Source organism: Salvelinus alpinus, chromosome 26 (genome assembly GCF_045679555.1).
Source record: "Salvelinus alpinus chromosome 26, SLU_Salpinus.1, whole genome shotgun sequence".
In the NCBI taxonomy this organism is placed as follows: domain Eukaryota; kingdom Metazoa; phylum Chordata; class Actinopteri; order Salmoniformes; family Salmonidae; genus Salvelinus; species Salvelinus alpinus.
Window position 1 is genome coordinate 15767371 of NC_092111.1, and position 22323 is coordinate 15789693.

Sequence of the window (22323 nt, forward strand, 5' to 3'; positions counted from 1 at the left end):
ATTGAATTAACACAGAGACGTTCCAAGTAGCCATGCAACTTCCCTTGCAGTGAGGGGTTGCTGTGGAAACACCAGCTTCAAAGTGTTCGCCTCCAAGCACTTGTATAGGCAGATGGCTTCACAGAGATCTGTGTGAGCGCTAACCTGTTGTATTGTCTCTCACCTGCGCATATCTTAAACAGATGAACCGCATTTCCCATCTGACACAAGTGGTATAATGGAGGCTGATTATCTGATGTTTTGACGTCCTGATAGTCAAATCCACGATAAGCTGCTTGGCTATCTTTGAAATTCATATTCACGTTTCCGATTTCATAATTGTCAAGTGATAGATAAATGTTATTCCAATCCCCCACAGGATCTTGGACATGTCATTTTTTTGTGCAAAGTTGCAAGCATGAAACGTCAACAATTTGACACTTCTCTTTAAGAAATCACATCTAGTGTTGCTACTAGGCTACATCCAATGCCGTTTCCTATTCTACCTTCCCTAGAATCACCAGAATTCAACAAGCAGTCCAAGCAATATAGGCTAGACTGTTGCCGATACCAAAGCCATTCTCGATCCTCAATGAAAAGGAACTATTGACCTAATGTGCCATTAAACTCGGACAATAAAACCTCTCATTTAATTTCTCCTCGTCTTGCCCCTTAGTGTTCTAACTTTTTATCTTGTTAAAGTGAAATTAGCCCCTTTTTAGAATAGGCTCTAATGATCTGCCATTATTCCATTGAGAAAGGAGCCATCTTATAAAAAGTAGGTTGCGCCCCGTAATTGAATGTGGCACAGCATGCTTCCAAAATGCCCCATTGGATCTAGGTCAAAGGGGCAGACCGCAGTTGACAACGCCATTATTGACTTATTCTTCTCCAGAAACTGACCAGAACTTGCCACACAAAGACAAAATGGAAATGAGAGGACAATAGGCTTGTCATATGTCATAACTGCTCCCCCAGAATGTCCCTGTACTTTCACTCTTGAAGTAATGGGACTGTCAAGCAGAATGCTAACTGTACACACAATGTTGACCTAGGATGGGCTTGTTTTAGCTAAAACTGCTTACTCATGTAGTTATGGTCCTTCAGTTTTAATGCATTTTGAAGCTTTGTTTTTCCTTCTGCTTGTTGTATTGTAATGCAATCCACTCTGCTCCGTTGGTGGGGCTGTGTTTGTGTGGGCCACTTGTTCTGGTGACACACGGTGGGCCTATTATGGTGAGTCCTCCCCATGCAGGGTCTGATGAATCCTCCTGTTGTTTCCTATGGCAGCCAGATAGTGAAGTGTCCACCACAGCCGAAGACTACTCCTCCGAGGTGAGTTACTTTCGTCATTTACAACAAACAGAGAACACTCTTTTTATTGGTGTTAATATACTGTACTTGTAGGGATAGTTCACCCAAATTGCAAAATGTCTTATTTGTTTCCTCACCTTAAAAGTATTTGGTTCAGATTTGACAAAGGGTAAGCTGACCCTAGATCTGTTACTAAGGGCCTCTGCTATTGAGGATTAGTGTTACGGTTGGGGCTTAGGTCCTACCTTTTCCCAGGTTTCCTCTTGGAACAGACCACGTGACTCAGCTAGCTTGTTGCCAGGCACTCAGCTCTCCAAGTCTCCGTCTGGCATTTATCTGAACTTGACAAGTCAAAGTAGTCATGCCGCACCTCTCACCTCCCCCTCTTCTACAGGGCCGCCATTAAAAGCTCTGCCTGTAACACCGAGTTTAATGGTTTGAAGAAGGCGGCAGTCATTACATTAAGCCTGACACGTACGACGTAACCAAAATACCACATTTAATTACATCCTTCACTCTGTGCTCTGTACATGAGTGAACAATGGGTAGCTGAACTAAGAAATCCTCCTGCTTTACCAAACAGTATTGTGAATTAACAGGTGAATGGCTGCCTTGAGATGACCGAGATCCCAATGGAGACTTCCAAGGAGTTTATCTGGGTACAGTACGACAATTGAATAGACAACAAGCCACTGTTTTTCGTTAACAAGCAGACTCACCTCTGCACTGACTGCACTCTCTTTTTTAATGTAACATGTTTTCTCTGTCTCCGCACTGCATTCTGACCTCCTAACCCTGAGATTTTCATCAGACTAACTCACTAACCAAGTCCCTTTTATTCTCTGCTTCTGGGATCCTCAGCTTGTGAAGTGGTTTTATTTTGAAGGCGAAGGACTGCAGAGCAGCAACAACAGCATTGTCGGCGGGCTGCTGCTGTCATCCTTTAACTTCCACTCCCCAGTTTAACAGCAGGGATGGGGAGTAGGGAACTTGACATTTCAGAGGTGTAAATTACTCTGGAAATCAGAAGAGAAAGATGAAAACAGGGAGGAAGAGAAGTAGAAAAAGAGGGATTGGGGATGGAGTGGTGAAGTGGCTAGATAAGGGGGCGCTGGACAATTATACAAGAGCTGCTCATTTGCTAAATCACACATGTAATCTTGCCATTTGCAGGTAGGAAGAGTGAGGGATGGCGAGAAAGAGGGGATAGAGGCTGAGAAAAACAGCAAATTAAGTGATTGACTGTGTGTGATTTTGTTTGAGAGTAAAGAAGTTAAAACCATTCTGAGAAGGAAAAGAAGATAGAACGAGGTAGAAAGAAAAAGAGAAGAGCGTGACAGATAAGGTAAGACTAGTGAAATAAGACTAGAGCTAAAGCGAAAGAGAGGGAACCATTGCCAGCACTGCTCTTTAATGGCTGCCAGTTCTTTGGCAGTTTTGGATGTTGACTAGTTAATTTATATCATTCCCCTCAGTTCTGTGGCGTCCTTGGAAGCTAACTAATTGCTTCAGTGCTAGTTTTTGAAATTAGCTGTTTGCTAAGCTAGCTACCATTTCGCCCTTAGTTCTGTGGCAGTCTTGGATGCTAATTTATTGCTAAGCAAGCTACAGGTACCATTTCCCTCCTCTGTTCTGTGGCAATTTTGGATGTTAGGTTATTTCTCATCTAGCCATTGCCCCCCCCCACAACAGGAGGAAGTGGACCCTGTGCAGCAGGAGGCGAGGGGCGGAAGGGTACAGGTCATGGAGGAAGAGTTGGCTGCCAAGACTCTGGTGGTGGAGGAGCTGAGCCGAGAGCTGGAGGAATTTAGAGCGGCCTTCGGCACAGAGGGGGTGCAACAGGTAATGTGCTGCGTGTGCATGCACGCTCTATGTGTATGTATGAAGGAATTCAAATGGGTAGTTAAAGAAAAAAGTAAATAACCTGCTTCCCCTGTCAACTGCAAATGTTCATATAACATTAAAAATGTTTTAGTCTAATTCATCAAGCAGATTGCATAAGGGGTTGGCCTTGCTTAGCCCACACTGCTGGTCTGACCTTTGGTTGAGGATGCAGCTTAGAAATGGTTAGGGTAGCAGAGTTATTAGCAATATGAGAGCTCTCTTATGTTCTGATATTCAGAATACTACTCAAATATATGAGAGTACTCTGTAAATATCAAGTGAAATATATCACACATGTCAAACACATGTAACGTGCATATAAACTATTGTTGGTATTTCCCTTTTCAATGGAATACATAACTTTTCTTGTTTGGTTTAAAAACATTGATCTGTGATCGTATTACCACCCATACTCCTTTACCCTAAAATATCCCAAACTAGCGACTTCCATTGTTAAGACCACACTTTGTCTTTGTCAAAGTCAAGCCAGTGTACTATTTTCTTTCTCATAGTAAAGTGTGACTTGTGAATCACTGACGTTGATTATGCAAGGTATACACACTGCACTCTTTTTGATCCTCCAGCTGCAGGACTTTGAGGCTGCCTTGAAGCAGCGAGACGGCATCATCACCCAACTCACAGCCAATCTGCAGCAGTCTCGCAAAGAGAAGGATGAGGTCATGAGGGAGTTCCTGGAGATGACTGAGCAGAGCCAGAAACTGCACATTCAGTTCCAGCAGGTAAGACATTATTGCCTAGGCTATGAAACTACCCTATAACATATTATCCCACCCTAGTCTATAATATAGTAAGAAAAATACATTAGGCCGGTGAAGTAGAAACCCATAACAAGCGTAGGGTTAGACTAGAATAAAAAATACAAAAAAAGAGTTTCCCATACTTCCCAGGTTTTCCAGAGAACCTGGTTGGAAGATTCCCATAAACAGGTGTGAAAAAGCAGGAAATCTGGGTATCCTCCATCTGGAATTTCTGGAAAGCCTGGGAATTTTGGGAAAGTTACAGGAATTTTACAACCCTAGGTTAGACACATACCTGTACCAGTCCTATTATATCTTATCTTTCCTATGTCAGCTTATTGTCTCGGAAGCTTTTCCCTGCTCTGTCAACATTTTCATATATTTTATTACCGTCCTAATAATTCTACAACAGATGTGGTGGTGATGTTGTTTTCTGTCATTTCCACGGGAACATGAACACCCTCTGGTTTGATTGACAGCTGCAGGCAGGTGAGACACTGAGGAACACCAGCCACAGCAGCACAGCGCAGGACCTCCTGCAGGCCAAGCAGCAGCTTGTCCAATACCAACAGCAGCTGGAGGAGATGGACGGCCAGGTCAGAGGGCACCATGATATGAGCAAGGAGCAGCTGCTGCAGATCAGCCAGCTCCAGCACCGGCTCAAGGAGGCTGAGATGGTGAGGCAGCTGCCTAGTTGGTGTTAGTCAGTGCCTGTCATTCATGTGAAAACGTCTGCTTGTATGAAATGTATTGATCTATTTAATGGATCTGTTTTATAGGTGGTTGATTACCAGGTGTGTTTTGAAATCTGATTTAGATTTCCTAGTATTATTACCTTACAAAAACACAATTTAGTTTAAAGGCTGTTTGTAGAAGAATTATTTCAGCCGTTTAAATATGAGAATTTAATTATATTTTTTACATTTTACATTTGTCTAATACTTACTTTTCCTCATAGGTGGAAAGACGAACAGAAGAGTCATTTGCACAAAGGTTAAATGAGAAAGACCTGCTGATTGCTAAACAGGAGAGAATTATGGCAGAGCATGAGCGTTCCCTAATGCAACTTAGAAAAGAGCTCACACATGTGGGCAGAGGTGCTGAGGAGTCACTTGCCCAAAGGGTAAATGAAAAAGACCTGCTGATTTCGGAGCAAACTGCAATAATAACAGAACATGAGCGTACACTGACCATGCTCAAGGTGGAGCTTGCACAGGTGGGAAGAATGACTGAGGAGACTTTTGCACAAAAGTTGAATGAGAAAGAACTGCTGATAGCTGAGCAAGAGAGAGTTATGTCAGAACATGACTCCTCCCTCCACCAGCTAAAGGATGAGTTGACGGCCTCTGAGAAACGCTTAAACGACCTCAACCAGCAAATTGCTGCAAAGGCCCAAGAGCTGGAGAGCTGTAAGAGTGACTTGGATAACTGTAAGAGGGACTTAGAAAGCACTACGGGTCAGTTGAATAGCTGTAGGGTTGAGCTGGAGGGCAGTAAGGGTGAGTTGTATAGCTGTAGGCTTGAGCTGGAGAGCAGTAAGGGTGAGCTGGATAGCTTTAGGTTTGAGCTGGAGGGCAGTAAGGGTGAGTTGTATAGCTGTAGGGTTGAGCTGGAGAGCAGTAAAGGTGAGCTTGAGAGCTGTAGGGTTGAGCTGGAGTCCTGCACGGGCGAACTCTCAGCCTCCAGGCAGAAGGAGCGGATGTCCTCCAGCGAGATCCAGCAGCTGATGGGTACCGTGGAAGACCTCCAGAAGCGATGCCACCAGGGCAGCCTGTCAGAGTGTGACACCCTCCAGAGGATGGAGGAGGACTCAGCCCGCAGGCTGGATCATCTCAGGACGGAGCTAGACGAGATGTACGGTGAGCAGATAGTCCAGATGAAGCAGGAGCTTCGCTTGCAGCACTGTGTGGCCCTGGAGCGGGTCACGGCGCAGCATCACAAGGAGCTAGAGCTTCTAAAAGCCCAGCAATCCGTGAACAGACCTTGTCCCGAGGTGGTGATCGAGCTCAAGGGCAAGATCGTAGTGCTTCAGCAGAGGCTCCAAGAGGCCCAGGTGCTCCGTGAGAAGGCCAGACAGGAGCTGTCCCAAGTGGCACAGGAGAAGCTCAACCTCCAGGGTCAGGTGGTTGACTACCTCCATGACCTCCGCTCAGCCCGGGCCAAAGTGGAGCAGGCCTCCCAGAACATCGCTGTCCGTGAGAGTCTTCAGGGCGAGCTGCAGCGCCTCCAGGAAACCATCGATGACCTGAAGGCCCAGCTAGCCACCGCTGCAGAGTCGGCAGTAGAGATCGAGGCCAAGCACGAGTCAGAGACAACCAACTTCAAGATCAAACTGGAGATGATGGAGCGGGAGAAGGACGCAGTGCTGGACCGCATGGCTGAGTCACAGGAGGCAGAACTGGAGAGGCTGAGGACACAGCTCCTCTTCAGCCACGAGGAGGAGCTCATTCTCCTTCGGGAGGACCTCCGTAGGGAGAGCCAGCTCAACGCTGAGAACCTCCTTAACGAGGCGTCCATCCGGCATGGCCGAGCTCTGGAGGAGTTGCGGAACGCATACAAGGACGAGCGGGATGAGCTGTTACACCAAATCTTTGCACTGAAAGATGACTTGAAGATGGCGCTGCATAGCTCGAAAGCCGAAGAGCTGGTGGTGCAACTCAATGAACTTCAAGTTGAGGAATTGAGAAAGGGTGGAGAAGAAAGGGTCAGAATGGAGAAAGAAATCCAAATGCTGCTGAAAAAGAATGAGCTGCTAGAAAACCAGTCCAAAGAGCAAAAAAAGAGCTGGGACAACAAATGGAGGAAGCAGGAATCTGAAAATAGGATTTTGATGGAAACCAACAACGCCATGAAAGAGGAAGTGGAGTCCAAAATGGAAAAAATCCAATCCTTCATGACAGAAAATGAACGAAAGCAGCGACAAGTAGTGGAGATGCAAGAGGAGATTGAAAAGCAGAGGAATACATTCTCTTTTGCAGAAAAGAACTTTGAGGTGAACTATCAGGAGCTCAAAGAGGAGTACATGTGCCTTGTTGAGGTAAAGGCGCAGTTGGAGGAGAGGATTCTCAAGGAGACACTTGTGTATGAGTCTAAACTCGCTAGCCTCCAGTCGCAGATTCAGGAGCTGAGGGAGAACAAGGAAACTAACAAAATGGAGGACAAGTCCAAAGACAACGACGGTGCTTCGATAGAAAAATACACTACTGAGCTGATGGAGAAGCTGAAGGTAGCTCTGGCAGAGAAGGAGGAACTGGCTATGAGGCTGTCTAAAGTTACCGAGCAGCTGACTGTTACAGAAGGTGAATTGGATGAGCTGGAAGGAGAGCTGAGTCAGGTCAGGAGAGAAAACAAGGAGGTAATCGCCCAAAATGAAAACCTGGAGGAAGAGCTCGGAAGAGAGCGGGAGACTCTGAAGGAGAGAAAGGGAGAGATAGAACTCCAGAGAGAGGAGGGAGGGAGAGCTGCTCAGAGCCAAGCGAAGCTCCAACAGAGAGGGCAGCCTGTTCAGTCTGCAGCCCCAGCTTGCTCCATCGAGGATCATCACCTCCAAATCGAATCTCTCCAAGGGGAGGTAGTGGTTCTCCCCTCCTCCTTACAGCCCGCCGAAATAGAGCGAGACCGCCTCCGACACACCCCGGAGGCTTGGCACCAGAGCCAAACGCTAACTCCATCTGCAGCCCCATCTCAGGTCTCAACTGTTGGGGAGGGACCTGTTGAGCGTAGCTCCGCTTTTGAGCCTTCAGCCTCTGGGTCACACAGGCGCAAGACACAGCAGCGGCGAGGAAAGAAGAAGCGCCAGAGCTCTGCCCAGACAAAAGAGAAGAGGGAGAAGGAGGAGGCGGCGGAGAGAAACAAAGCTGGAGGTGCTACTGCTGCAGCAGAGTGGAAGGCGCGGGCTCGGATGGAGAGCCAGGTTCCGTCGATCTCGCAGCAGAGGACCGGGAAGGATGACTCCACAGACGGGTACCACGGTGACGGAGAGAGAGACTGCGTTGTGAAGCAGGTAGGCATTCACAGACAGCTGCTGCTGCAGTCTCTTAGCTGGAATAGCCCCCGCTATGGAAACGATAATTGCCATGCCTTTTATTTTTTCCTCTTTCACTCTCTCGCTCTCTCAATCTCTGCATTTTCATAAGTCTGAAATTATCTTTCTGATTGAGCTGTTAAAATGTTTAATAGTGTATTTTCATTTTGGTCTTATGTTAATGCACAAATGGACTATTGTTGAAATAACCAGTAAACAATTGATCATGATCACAACCAGTACTACGTAACGATGTATCATTACTCCCTTGTTAAATCTTACTGTTGATCATTACTCGATGCAGGTGAATGGTATTTGTGTTCATACACTACATAGACTGAATCAAAGGCTTATTTAAAAACCTGGCTGAGGTGAGGTTTGCCTGTTCTAGCACTGAACAGTTTAAAAAATAATAATATTCAGCCAATCTGTAATGACTGATGGGCTTGATTACAGAGTGCCCGACAGAGGCTGGCTCTCATAGGCAGTGAATAACATAAGTACATCCTTAGGTAAAAATATTCAATATTTTGTCTTTGATTGTCAGGCCACACATACCACTCATTTTAAAGCTTTAGAGGCTGAATGGGAGGCATCAATTGGATCAATGCACAGAGATTCTGAAGACTGTAGGAGAGGCTGTTGCATGAACACACAGAGCATTTCAATTATTAAGTTGAAATCACCATTAAGCTTTAGTCAAGCCATTATATAAGAATTATAATCAGCCTTCATTTACTAGGCTCTTATCTTCAAAGCTAAAACGAGCCATGAAAAGACGTATGTCGTTATCTCTCATGAATATCCGTTTCTAGCTAAGGAACGTCTTTGCTTTTATGTAGAGAAACGTATTATACATTATAGTTTCTTTCCGTTCTGCAGGGAATAAGTGCTCGAAGGTGAGAAGCCATTTTGTGTCATTGCCAGTACCAGTCAAAAGTTTGGGTTTTTCTTTATTTTAAACTTTTTTTACATTGTAGAATAATAGTGAAGACATCAAAACTATGAAATAACACATATGGAATCATGTGGAAACCAAAAAAGTGTTACACAAATCAAAATAGATGTATATGTCCAAGGCTTCACCTCAGTAGAGCAATGTCAAGGATGCATAGAATTTTGCCCTCATCTCGCATCAGTGCACCACAGTATGTTCACTTTCACTTACTGGGAAGGACCCCTTAATAGATTACATGGGTCTTTCTATAAATAAGGGGGCCAATGTGTGACATTGGGATCAAAATTTTACAATTATTTGAGACACAAATAAAAATGTTTTGTATTTAGTTCCGCATTGTATTTAGAGGAATATATGCAAATTAGCCCGTAACTCCACCTATACACCAACATAGTCCTAGGACTGTACGTCCTTCAAGCAGGGTTCATACAGACATTGGCAAGTCAAATTCAAGGACAGTCAGGGACTTTTTCAAGCACTTAATTGTGTTTTTCAGGGGATGTCAATGTTATACAATTGTATAATTTATATAAATACCCCCCCCCCCCCCCAAAAAAAAAATAGCATGCAAAAAGTATACCAAAAAAAGTAGGGCATTAACACTAAGAATAATGCATTGATATTCCAATTATTATTATTACATTCTAAAATATGTGAGAATAATACGGACTTGTCTTACTAAATAAATGAGATGTATGCATTGCGTTGTTTGCTCTATAAAACGTTAGTTCATATGCCTTGACACTGTGATATATAGGCCTAAGGCTGAGACAATAAGAAGACAGTGGGAGAATAAATTAGACCACACCTTTTTGTTTCATCACAAAACCAGAGAGCAACATCTGTCAGACATTTTCAGACTACTAGACAACTATTGATTTAGAACAGGATTCCCCAACTGCCAGCCCGCGGGGTTGTTTTATTTGTCCCCCCAAGTTTTCTGAGCAATGAAACCAACATATTTAAAATGTTTATTGTTGGCCATAATATACTAAAAACACCAGGAAATTAAATTGATTTTAATTTAAGAAATCTGTTCCAACTATTCCCACATGTAATGACACCTGAAACCCCACCTCTTTAAGGAATACCTAGGATAGGATAAAGTAATCCTTCTAACCCCCCCCCTTAAAAGAGTTAGATGCACTATTGTAAAGTGGTTGTTCCACTGGATATCATAAGGTGAATGCACCAATTTGTAAGTCGCTCTGGATAAGAGCGTCTGCTAAATGACTTAAATGTAATAAAGAGAAACGTGATCGTATGCTAATGTTAGCAAGGTTTGAAATTATTATCTTTTAGTCAAACATTGTATTTGTTTGGGCTTCTTACGGTCAATTTGCCATTTACAATTTTTTTTGTAATTATGTTCCGGCCCCCCTGACCATCCGCTCAAGGAAAAAAATCGGCCAGCGGCTGAATCTAGTTGATGATCCCTGGAATCACAGAGTTACCACACGTTGCAAAGAAAACAGGCGCTGCCTCCACTATTAAGGCAGCATTTCAACATCATCTAATCACCTTTGCTTAGTCTAATAGAGTCACAACTAAAAGATGCCAAAAACTATTTAGTCCAATTAACGTAAGCTAAAATTGATGTGGCTGTCCATGGTACTGATTTGTGTGTGTGTGTGTGTGCGTGCACGCAAATATAAAAAACATGTTGACTCACCCTACTTGTAGAGAAATGCCAATGCCATCCTCCACATTCATGTTGCCTAAACGGTCTATGACTCTGTCATGATACAGTACACGCTTTTAGTTGTTGTCCTAGGCTACCTGGCTAAAATGCTAGGTCAGCTAGTTAACATTAGCCTACTACATCTAGCTACATGTTGAACTTCCATCGTTTCGGGTCAGGGGCACAATGTATGAATTTATGGTTGGATCAGAATTGCCCTTATAATCATTGGCCAGTACAGAGAATTAAGTAAAACCACAATTCCAAATCCCAATCTCCATCCATGGCTAATTTAGGAAAGGGACGATTTTAGCTAGCTAGCTACCTGAGGACAACAACACAATGAGATGCAACAATTCAAGTTTTTGTCTCTAAATGACATTTTGCTTTTGGGGTGATGTGATTGGTCTGAAGCCAAATACAAAATTAACACTTTTCTTTGGTGCGCCAGGATCATTCACAGTTGAGCTCACTCAGTTTTGCTGAATGCTGATTGGCTATAATTGTATTTATTTTCATCAAGGGGGACCAAATGTTTCGCTTGCTCGGATGCTTTCTCCACTCTTGAGAATTGAAGGAAATTTATGAACCACAGCGGGACTAATTATTATTATTATTATTATTATTAATAATAATAAAAACATTATTATTAAATGTTTTTACAATTTTTGGGGAAACCCATGAATACACACCACTGCTGTTGCCTATGTGGCCAACGCAGGTACACATACTTTAATAAAGCCATGAATAGCGGCAGCGTTAATCTTACCATCGTTTTTTTCATACTGAGAAAACAACCAAAAACCAGGTTCATTTTGTAATGGAACAGTTTTCATGGAATGCCAAGTTGAAGCCAGCATTAGATGGTTTTACCTCAACAGAGTAGCGCAACACCCATCAATTGAAGTGGCGGGAAACATACAAAAGTGGCCACATCGCTTACAGAAACGGATCAAAAAGAAAATCACGGATAATTATAAGGGATCAGAAGATCTTATAAATCGGCTACAATAATTACAAGGACTTTTCAAGTACCAAATTGAGGAAATGTATGATTTTCAAGGTAGGCCTATTCCAGTACTTGGATTTCTGAGGTAAAAAATGAGTGTTCAAGTGGGCTATTTCAAGATCCATTTGTATTGTTTAAAAATGCAGGTGTAACATGGAAACCAAAATATATTTGTTATGTTATTTCATTCCCAGATCATATTGTGAAGAAACCCATTAGGCTATGTCATGTGTTGTCTTTATATCCAGAATAATGAATTGGAATAGTGTTGGGTGTTGTGCAATACATAATTGCTCACAGTAGACTATGTGTCTAATCCGAGGCACAAAAACATGAACTCATTACCTTGATGCTTCTTCTGTTAAATCTGCTGTAAAGTAAGCAGACCACAACAGATGATTAACATCAATTCGCTAGGGATTTTACATACAAGCACAACTGTCTTCACCGGCGTAAAGACAAAACTTTTTTCCCCAACACCTGGCGCATGCAACAGCTTTTTGTCACTTGACTGTCATTCAGAAAATTCCTTCTTGAATCAGATGATGATGTGTGAAAATACATGGTGTAATTACACCTTGACACCAAATGCACATCCAACAAGTATTATGCATAAATATTGAAGAACCACGTCAATGACAGTATTGATTTAGGTTTTAAGTATAAAGGTAAGATGACTTTTGTTTAGAAGCATTCGATTTTGCAATCGCATGGTTTTTGTGGAATTTGTTTGCCCATGAAAACTGTTTTCACCCCATAACATAAGGAAACACGGAATGTTATGTAGTTACACTGCATTTCTGAGATCTCTATACAAAAAACTTTCCAACTGCTAGATCCAGGTATGTACAGGGTTCAAGTTCAATGTCTAATTTAACTGATTACATATTTTTATTTAACCTTTTATTTAACCAGGAAAGTCAGTTAAGAACAAATTCTTATTTTCAATGACGGCCTAGGAGCACTGCCTTGTTCAGGGGCAGAACGACAGATATTTACCTTGTCAGCTCGGGGATTCGATCTTGCAACCTTTCGGTTACTAGTTCAGCACTCTAACCACTAGGCTACCTGCTTAATATATGATATAATAATATATATCATATATGTGTAATATATGATATAACGACAATTTAAACTGCCATAAATGCATCGACAGAAAAGTGTTTTATGTCGCAATATTTTGGACAAATCCGTCAAGACACCAACCATGAGAAAGTGTTAAACATGAATTTTAAATCAACTCATACATTTTATTGAATATAGCTAAGCTATGGTATGTTTCCCCCTTAATGTAATTTTTATTTTATTTTAAATTGCATATTATCATCAATGACTTAAATATCTGTGACAACTTGTCCAGCGTAGGAAATCCTCACTGGTACCGTAGTTTATAAAAAGACCACATTTATAAGTGCTTATATCAAAATCAAGAAAATGGTGCTATTGCATCTTGTTCTTCGTATCAATACTATGTGCAAGGGAAGTACATAAGCATTCATTGCTATTAATAAATTGCTAATTAATATGAAATGCTTCTGAAGCTGTCTTAGTCTTTACAGTGTGGCCTTCTCAGTAAGTGTTTCATTGTTTTTTATGCCATACGTACTGTACTGTTGTCGCCAGACCTCATCAACATTGTGTTTTTTTATTAGCTTTTAATCTCTTCTGTTACAATGGCTACTTTTTTCTCCTCTTTTCAGGGGAAGAGCGTAGATGGGATGGAGTGTTGGGTGGACCCTGTAGCGAAGCAAGAGGAGGACAGGGACAGCGAAACCACAGAGCATGTAAATGTCACCTGAGCTCAAATCTACCTGTGCTTTTCGCTCCGGCCTGAGTCGCTGTCTTAGTACAGTGGGTTGGGAAGGTCAATCAACCAGTGGAAAAACTTCATACAGAACTATGGGCACCCAGTAGTAAGACCGTGATAAAGGCAAACCTTCCTTTTGTCACCAATTTGTATTATTATGAGTAATGCTTGGTTGTTGTGTCAGCAAGTGTTATACTGCCCACACTGCTAATAATTAGTGTGAAATAACCAAAGTAAGACCTATGAATCTGTTTAGGAAGTTGCAGTATGCAGTTATTCATCCTTGCAGTATTTGCAGTGTCACATTCTAGCTACGTGCATTAGGCTACTAAGCATGTGCTTGACATCAGTTTGATATATGTCCTATTGTAATATGTATAGTGCTTGAGTGGTTGGATAAATTGCAATCAAACAAAGCGTTATGAAAGTAGCAGTGTTACCATTCTACACAAAAATGCATTGCACACAGAAATAGCACTGTCATCAAAGAAAAAAATCATGACTTCACAAGTGTAGCTGCAACACATCTGCGTTTCCACATCCATCCAAGGATGAGAGGAAAGCCTTGCCGTCTCCATTGTGTTGGCTGTAGAATAGATAATAGCTGGCCCCTTGTTTGTTGTGATAAAGCCCAGGTGCTCCCCCCTGTTTCTTATAAATTTAGGGCAACAGGCATTCCCCATTTCCATTCAAAACAATATCCTGTGGTGGGTGGACTGGCCAACATATTTGGGGTTGCACCTTTTGGAATATATGTTTAAAGGTACACTCAAAAATATGGCATCATACAGCAGGCCGACTTCCTGCTTACAGATAAACAGCAACTGGCAAGCCTAAAGTACATTTGGAGGGGCCAATAGTGGTTGACAATCGTCTTGTTGATATGTGTATGATGTCATATTGCTAAGAATACCTTAAATTCATCATGTGTAAGTTGCAACAAGCACATTCTATTCTTTGGAATTTGTGTGTCTTACTCCAGAAACAATCTCTATTGTGCAACCATAGGTGGAATGAGGGATTATGTCCATTTTGGTCTAGGTAATTCTATGCTCTCTTTACTCTCTCTCTTTGTGCAGGTGGAGTGCAGGCTGCAGCTGGAGGCCCAGCGCATCAGCCTGTCTCAGATGCACGCTGCACAGCTGGCGCTGCTCCGGGAGCAGACAGATGCCCGTGTCAGCACACTTGAGCAGGAGCTGGGTCGCTTGAAAAAAACATGGGACAAAGGTGTGTGTGTGGTTTTGAGTGCAGGTTGATGTATGGATGGGTTGTTGTCTGGTGGTGGGGTTGAGGTAGGGATATGGCAAGTGTGTTTGTGTGGTAGGAAACCTTGTGGTGGTTAGAGGTGTGTGTGTGTACATGTTTCAATGTGTGCACTGCGCACATGTATATTTAATTATGTATGTGTATCTGGGGGTGTGGGGCTAGACGGGCCATGTTGAATTAGTTTATTTTTATCTATCATTCGTGATGTCATCCATGCTACAATCTGTAGATAGAAAACAGGAGACTCTCACGGAAGTTATTCAGTCTCTTTTGCATTCATCCTATTTTAGTAATTGAATAATGTTTGTGCTCAATATAAGCCAATTATAATGTATGCTTATGTTGTTTTTCTCGGACTTCACAGATGAACTCAGAAGCTCTAAGTACCAGAATGTGGTGCAAGTTGTGTCTGAAGAGTGCAAGCAACTCATCCTGGTAGTTAACATTCATCACACATACACACAAAAAACAAGTATTGATTAATGTTCCTTTGCACTGTCAATTACTTTTGATATGAGAACGTTATTAGACAGAATTATTTCAGGTTTAGACATTGATTCTTACCACTCGAATGCATCATATTTACAGAGACATCAGTTTTGTTTGAGAGCTATTTTGCTGTTCTCTTTATACAGTCCTTTGCTAAATTTTTTGGAGAGGAGTTCTTGGAGTATCTCCACCCCACTGATGTCGAGGACTGGAAGATTCATTCATTTGAAAGGGAAGAAACGAGGGATTCCAGTGCTGTTTTACAGGAGGCGAAAGGTGCTTTATTGGTTGTGATGTCTACCAAATGATAGCAATACCACATAAAGAACACGCAGCCTATGAAATGAGTGGCTGACTAATGAAAACGTCTGAATAAGTCACACACCAATCTTGACTGTTGCATGATAAAATTACAAATTAGTATATATTGTGTTTTCCTCCAGTTTGCATTTGCATACGCACATCAAATCCAGCTACATCAATTATAAATGGAATATCTTATAGTAGTGAAGATACTTCACACCCTGAGACTGCATGAGGACATACTTGTAATGGACATTTCTTCTGTCTGGTTCTATAGAAATGTACAGAGACCTTCAGCAGGTGAAGCAGAGGATTGAACAGGAGCACGGTCGTCTTCTACAGCTCCAGTCCTTACTGAAGGCAGATGGCAATAAGGTAGGATGGACTGCTACACACTGTGTGTGTAAAACTGTTTATTTAGTTAGCTCTTTGTGTCAAACTCATTCCACGGAGGGCCGGGTGTTTGCAGGTTTTTGCTCCTCCCTTGTACTTGATTGATGAATTAAGGTCACTAATTAGTAAACAACTCCCCTCACATGGTTTTCGAGGTCTTAATTGAAAAGTAAAATCCCAAAACCATCTGACACTAGGCCCTCCATGGAATGAGTTTGACACACCTGCTTTAAGGGGTTTAGGCCAAGAGTTTATGAATTGGTGGGGGAAAAAACATATAAGTCATTATTTGATTGGATATGATTAGATGTCACGACACCAACCTCGTTGTTATTGTTTGACATGTAATCATAGTATTATGACGGGGATGAAAAGCAACAATAATTTGATTTGGGTACAGTAATTGCTAGGACACTAGCACTCAGCTTTTACATTTTTAACTCTGCTAGTTAATAATGATATGACGAATGAAAGCTAATTGGCTTTAATGATAATGCCAACAAACACTGCTGTCAAACTCTTATTGTCATTTTTAGATTGAGGCGATGCAGCTGATGTACGATGAGCTGAAGCGCAGCAGTGAGGAGAAGATCGCCAGCCTGCGCAGGCACATCGAAAGCTCCAGCATCTCTACACACAATCTCAAGGGTAAATTTAGATATATACTCTGTCTAAACCAAAATGGTGCTGGGTTATGTGGTGTTCATATTCTACACAATCTGTTGTGCATTTGGAAAGGTCTGCGAGCCTCAAGCCCAAAATGAATGGGAAAGATGGGCACTGTCTACTTCCATCTACATAGTCATGCTAATGCTAACACCATCGCTCTCTACCCAGATCTGAGGGAGCTGACCGCGGCCTCGCCCTCCTCCCACACTGCTGAGGATATCCAGAAGCTGAGGGCCGACATCCATCAGCAGCGGGCCCAGCTGGAGGAATGCCACAGGCTGGAAGTGGAGCGCCTCAGGGCCTACTACCAGCAGCAGGCCAAAGCGACTGAGGAGCGCTATGCTACCGAGCTCATCGTGCTACAGCAGCACCTCGATGAGGTCACGGGCACCGAGGCCCAGTTCAGGTAATAGTGATGATGATGATCATGACTATGATTTAGAAGTGGCCCTACATAAATCACATGCAAGAGCTTCTCACAGTGTGTTTATACTAGACACTACAACCTATCGATTTCTGGACCAATCAGACGGCCCCAAATGTGTTCGCATTCGGTGTAGGATTGGGAAGGTACTCTGATCCAGACTCTTTGCAGAGAAGAAACTAACGTTAGTGGGTGTGGGGTAATGTTTGGCTAGAGCAAGGAGTCTGGGTAGCCAGGCAAGAGGAAAACCCCATCATCAACCCTTTCACATTGCATGTAATCTTGACACGAATATTAAACTCAAACTAAATCCAACTCAACATATGAATTGGTTAGTCCACAAGTACATCATAGGTAATACATATTATCGGAGAAACACAACCACCGGTGCATAAGTGAGAAAGTACATTTTCATCTCCCCCATGGGAGTATCTGAAACGGTCATGAGGAGGATCCTACTCCTGTGTGTGCGTGCGCATAGAAAGAGTGCAGCAGCACTTCTCAGATCACTGTGACCCGATACAACCGGGCAGTGAAATTCTACAGCTGCCATTCAGGCACACTTTAATTGCCAAGGCATTAGCAAACTCTTTATTCCTTTGAAAGTAGATTTCCGTTTTATTCAATCCCTCCTGAGTCCATTATTATTAGCATGGCTTTAATCTCCTGATATCTCTCCCCAGTGGCACAGCAGTCTAAGGCACTGCATCGCAGTACTAGAAGCGTCACTACAGATCCGGGTTCGATCCCGGGCTGTGTCACTTCCGGCCGCGACCGGGAGACGCATGGGCGGCGCACAACTGGCCCAGTGTCGTCCGGCTTAGGAGAGGGTTTGGCCGGCTGGGATGTCCTTGTCTAATCTCACTCTTGTGATTCCTTGTGGCGGCCGGGCGCATGCACGCTGACTTTGGTCGCCAGTTGTATGGTGTTTCCTCCGACACATCAGTGCGGCTGGCTTCCGGTGTAATTGGGCAGTTTGTCAAGAAGCAGTGCGGCTTGACAGGGTCGGGTTTAGGAGGACACATGGCTCTCGACCTTCGCCTCTCCCAGGTCCGTATGGGAGTTGCAGCGATGGGACAAGACTGTAACTACCAATTTGGATATCACAAATTGAACAGAATTAAAATAAATGTATCATCTCCTGATATCTAAATTATTTTCACTATATAATAGGGATGTAACATTCACGCATCCATCCCGATTAAATGTCGGTTTTCGGGCCCCAAACCAATCCAAATCTAGCATGCATCGGTCAGAAAATCGATTCAAAAGTAATAATATACATTTTTATACATTTTTGCAAAAAAAAAAAAATTACATAAGTATTCCACCCCTGAATCAATTCATGTTTGAATCACCTTTGGCAGGGATTACAGCTGTGAGTCTTTAAGAGCTTTGCACACCTGGATTGTACAATAGTTTCCCATGATTCTTTTTTAAATTCTTCAAGCTCTGTCAAGTTGGTTGTTGATCATTGCTAGACAGCCATTTTAAAATCCTGACATTAGATTTTCAAGCCGATTTATGTCCAAACTTTAACTAGGCCTCTCAAGAACATTCATGGTTTTAGGCCGTCAGTGTTTTAAGTTTTTAATTTAAAGAAATGTATTTCACTTTTATTTAACAAAGTAGGCCAGTTGAGAACAAGTTCTCATTTACAACTGCGACCTGGCCAAGATAAAGCAAAGCAGTGCGACAAAAACAACACAGAGTTACACATGGGATAAACAATCGTACAGTCAATAACACATTAGAAAAATCTGTACACAGTGTGTGCAAATTAAGTAAGGAGGTAAGGCAATAAATAGGCCAATAGTGGCAAAGTAATTACAGTTTAGCAATTTACGATGGAGTGATATATGTGCAGATGAGGATGTGCAGGTAGAAATACTGGTGTGCAAAAGAGCAGAAAAACAAATGTGGGGATGAGATGGGTAGTTGGTTGGATGGGCTATTTATGGGCTGTGTACAGCTGCAGCGATCGGTAAGCTGCGCCTACAGCTGATGCTTAAAGTTAGTGAGGGAGATATAAGTCTCCAACTTCAGTGATTTTTGCAATTCGTGGCAGCAGAGAACTGGAAGGGAAGGCGGCCAAAGGAGGTGTTGGCTTTGGGGATGACCAGTGAAATATACCTGCTGGAGCGTGTCCTACGGGTGGGTGTTGCTATGGTGACCAGTGAGCTGAGATAAGGCGGAGCTTTACCTAGCAAGGACTTAAAGATGACTTGGAGCCAGTGGGTTTTGCGACGAATATGTAGCGAGGACCAGCCAACGAGAGCATACAAGTCGCAGTGGTGGGTAGTATATGGGGCTTTGGTGACAAAACGGATGGCACTGTGATAGACTGCATCCAGTTTGCTGAGTAGAGTGTTGGAGGCTATTTTGTAAATGACATCGCCAAAGTCCAGGATCGGTAGGCTAGTCAGATTTACGAGGGTATGTTTGGCAGCATGAGTGAAGGATGCTTTGTTTGCGAAAGAGGAAGCCAATTCTAGATTTAACTTTTGATTGGATATGTTTGATGTGAGTCTGGAAGGAGAGTTTACAGTCTAGCCAGACACCTAGGTATTTAAAGTTGTCCACATATTCTAAGTCAGAACCGTCCAGAGTAGTGATGCTAGTCGGGCGGGTGGGTGCGGGCAGCGATCGGTTGAAGAGCATGCATTTCGTTTTACTGGCATTTGAGAGCAGTTGGAGGCCACGGAAGGAGTGTTGAAGCTCGTTTGGAGGTTTGTTAACACAGTGTCCAAAGAAGGGCCAGATGTATGCAGAATGGTGTCGTATGCGTAGAGGTGGATCAAAGAAGCACCCGCAGCAAGAGCGACATCATTGATATATACGGAGAAAAGAGTCGGCCCGAGAATTGAACCCTGTGGCACCCCCATAGACTGCCAGAGGTGCGGACAACAGGCCTTCCGATTTGACACACTGAACTCTATCTGAGAAGTAGTTGGTGAATCAGGCGAGGCAGTCATTAGAGAAACCAATGCTGTTGTCCTGCTGAAAAGTGAATTCACCTCCCAGTCTCTGGTGGAAAGCACACTGAACCAGGTTTTACTCTAGGATGTTGCTTCATTCCATTTATTTTTTTATCCTGAAAAACTCCCCAGTCCTTAACGATTACAAGCATACCTGTAACATGATGCAGCCACCACTGTGCTTGAAAATATGGAGAGTGGTACTCACTAATGTGTTGTGTTGGATGTGCCCCAAACAAATTTTTGTCCTTAATACAAAGTGTTCATTGCTTTGCCACATTTTTTGAAGTATTACTTTAGTGCCTTGTTGCAAACAGGATGTACAGTACCAGTCAAACATTTGGACACACCTACTCATTCCATTTTTTTTTCTGTTTTGAATTTTCTACATTGTAGAATAGTAGTGAAGACATCAAAAGTATAAAATAACACATATGGAATCATCATCAAAATAGATTTTATATTTGAGATTCTTCAAAGTAGCCACCCTTTGCCTTGATGACAACTTTGCACACGCTTGACATTCTCTCAACCATGCATTTCAATTAACAGGTGTGCCTTGTTAAAAGTCAATTTGTGGAACATTAGAGTTTGCATCCCAAATAAATGCTTCATAGAGTTCAAGAAACAGACACATCTCAACATCAACTGTTCATAGGAGACTGCGTGAATCAGGCCTTCATGGTCGAATTGCTGCAAAGAAACCACTACTAAAGAACACCAATAAGAAGAAGAGACTTGCTTGAGCCTCAACACGAGCAATGACTTTAGACCGGGTGGATATATGTCCTGTCGTCTGGAGTCCAAATTTGAGATTGCTACCGTGTCTTTGTGAGACGCAGAGTAGGTGAACGGATGATCTCCGCATGTGTGGCTCCCACCGTGAAGCATGGAGGAGGAGGTGTGATGGTGTGGGGGTGCTTTGCTGGTGACACTGTGATTTTATTTAGAATTCAAGGCACACTTTACCAGCATGGCTACCACAGCATTCTGCAGAGATGCACAGTCCCACTGAGCGCAAACCAGATGGGATGATCATTTGTTTTTCAACAGGACAATGACACAAAACACCTCCAGGCTGTGTAAGGGCTATTTGACCAAGAAGGGGAGTGATGGAGTGCTGCATCAGATGACCGTGCCTCCACAATCACCTGACCTCAGCCCAATTGAGATGGTTTGGGATGAGTTGGACCGCAGAGTGAAGGAAGAGCAGCCAACAAGTGCTAAGCATATGTGGGAACTCATTCCAGACTGTTGGAAAAGCATTCCTCATGAAGCTGGTTGAGAGAATGCCAAGAGTGTACAAAGCTGTCATCAAGGCAAAGGGTGGCTACTTTGAAGAATCTAAAATATATTTAGATTTGTTTAACATTTGTTGGGTTACTACAGTCGTGGCCAAAAGTTTTGAATAACACAAATATGAATTTTCACAAAGTCTGCTGCCTCATTTTGTATGATGGCAATTTGCATATACTCCAGAATGTTATGAAGTGGTCAGATGAATTGCAATTAATTGCAAAGTCCCTCTTTGCCATGCAAATGAACTGAATCCCCCAAAAACATTTCCACTGCATTTCAGCCCTGCCACAAAAGGACCAGCTGACATCATGTCAGTGATTCTCTCATTAACACATGTGTGAGTGTTGACGAGGACAAGGCTGGAGATCACTCTGTCATGCTGATTGAGTTCGAATAACAGACTGGAAGCTTCAAAAGGAGGGTGGTGTTTGGAATTATTGTTCTTCCACTGTCAACCATGGTTACCTGCAAGGAAGCATGTGCCGTCATCATTGCTTTGCACAAAAAGGGCTATTGCTGCCAGTAAGGTTGCACCTAAATCAACCATTTATCGGATCATCAAGAACTTCAAGGAGAGTGGTTCAAATGTTGTGAAGAAGGCTTCAGAGTGACCAAGAAAGTCCAGCAAGCGCCAGGACCGTCTCCTAAAGTTGATTCAGCTGCGGGATCGGGGCACCACGAGTACAGAGCTTGCTCAGGAATGGCAGCAGGCAGGTGTGAGTGCATCTGCACGCACAGTGAGGCGGAGACTTTTGGAGGATGTCCTGGTGTCAAGAAGGGCAGCAAAGAAGCCACTTCTCTGCAGGAAAAACATCAGGGACAGACTGATATTCTGCAAAAGGTACAGGGATTGGACTGCTGAGGACTGGGGTAAAGTCATTTTCTCTGATGAATCCCCTTTCCGATTGTTTGGGGCATCCGGAATAAAGCTTGTCCGGAGAAGACAAGGTGAGCGCTACCATCAGTCCTGTGTCGTGCCAACAGTAAAGCATCCTGAGACCATTCATGTGTGGGGTTGCTTCTCAGCCAAGGGAGTGGGCTCACTCACAATGTTGCCTAAGAACACAGCCATGAATAAAGAATGGTAC

The 22323-nt window shown here is 43.0% G+C and overlaps 1 protein-coding gene across 4 annotated transcripts in view; it reads left to right on the forward strand.

The window, feature by feature from the left end:
• The window catches only part of LOC139554823 (A-kinase anchor protein 9-like), a 139569-nt gene that overhangs the window by 26202 nt on the left and 91044 nt on the right, over window positions 1-22323 (forward strand). For all 4 annotated transcript variants that reach the window (XM_071367981.1, XM_071367982.1, XM_071367984.1 and 1 more), the window contains exons 3-15: window positions 1270-1314; window positions 1893-1952; window positions 2986-3135; window positions 3762-3917; window positions 4415-4612; window positions 4894-7938; window positions 13308-13391; window positions 14494-14641; window positions 15045-15115; window positions 15316-15445; window positions 15750-15847; window positions 16402-16513; window positions 16703-16940. In XM_071367981.1, coding sequence (XP_071224082.1) covers window positions 1270-1314; window positions 1893-1952; window positions 2986-3135; window positions 3762-3917; window positions 4415-4612; window positions 4894-7938; window positions 13308-13391; window positions 14494-14641; window positions 15045-15115; window positions 15316-15445; window positions 15750-15847; window positions 16402-16513; window positions 16703-16940 — 4535 coding nt within the window. The remainder of the gene's footprint in view (window positions 1-1269; window positions 1315-1892; window positions 1953-2985; window positions 3136-3761; window positions 3918-4414; window positions 4613-4893; window positions 7939-13307; window positions 13392-14493; window positions 14642-15044; window positions 15116-15315; window positions 15446-15749; window positions 15848-16401; window positions 16514-16702; window positions 16941-22323) is intronic.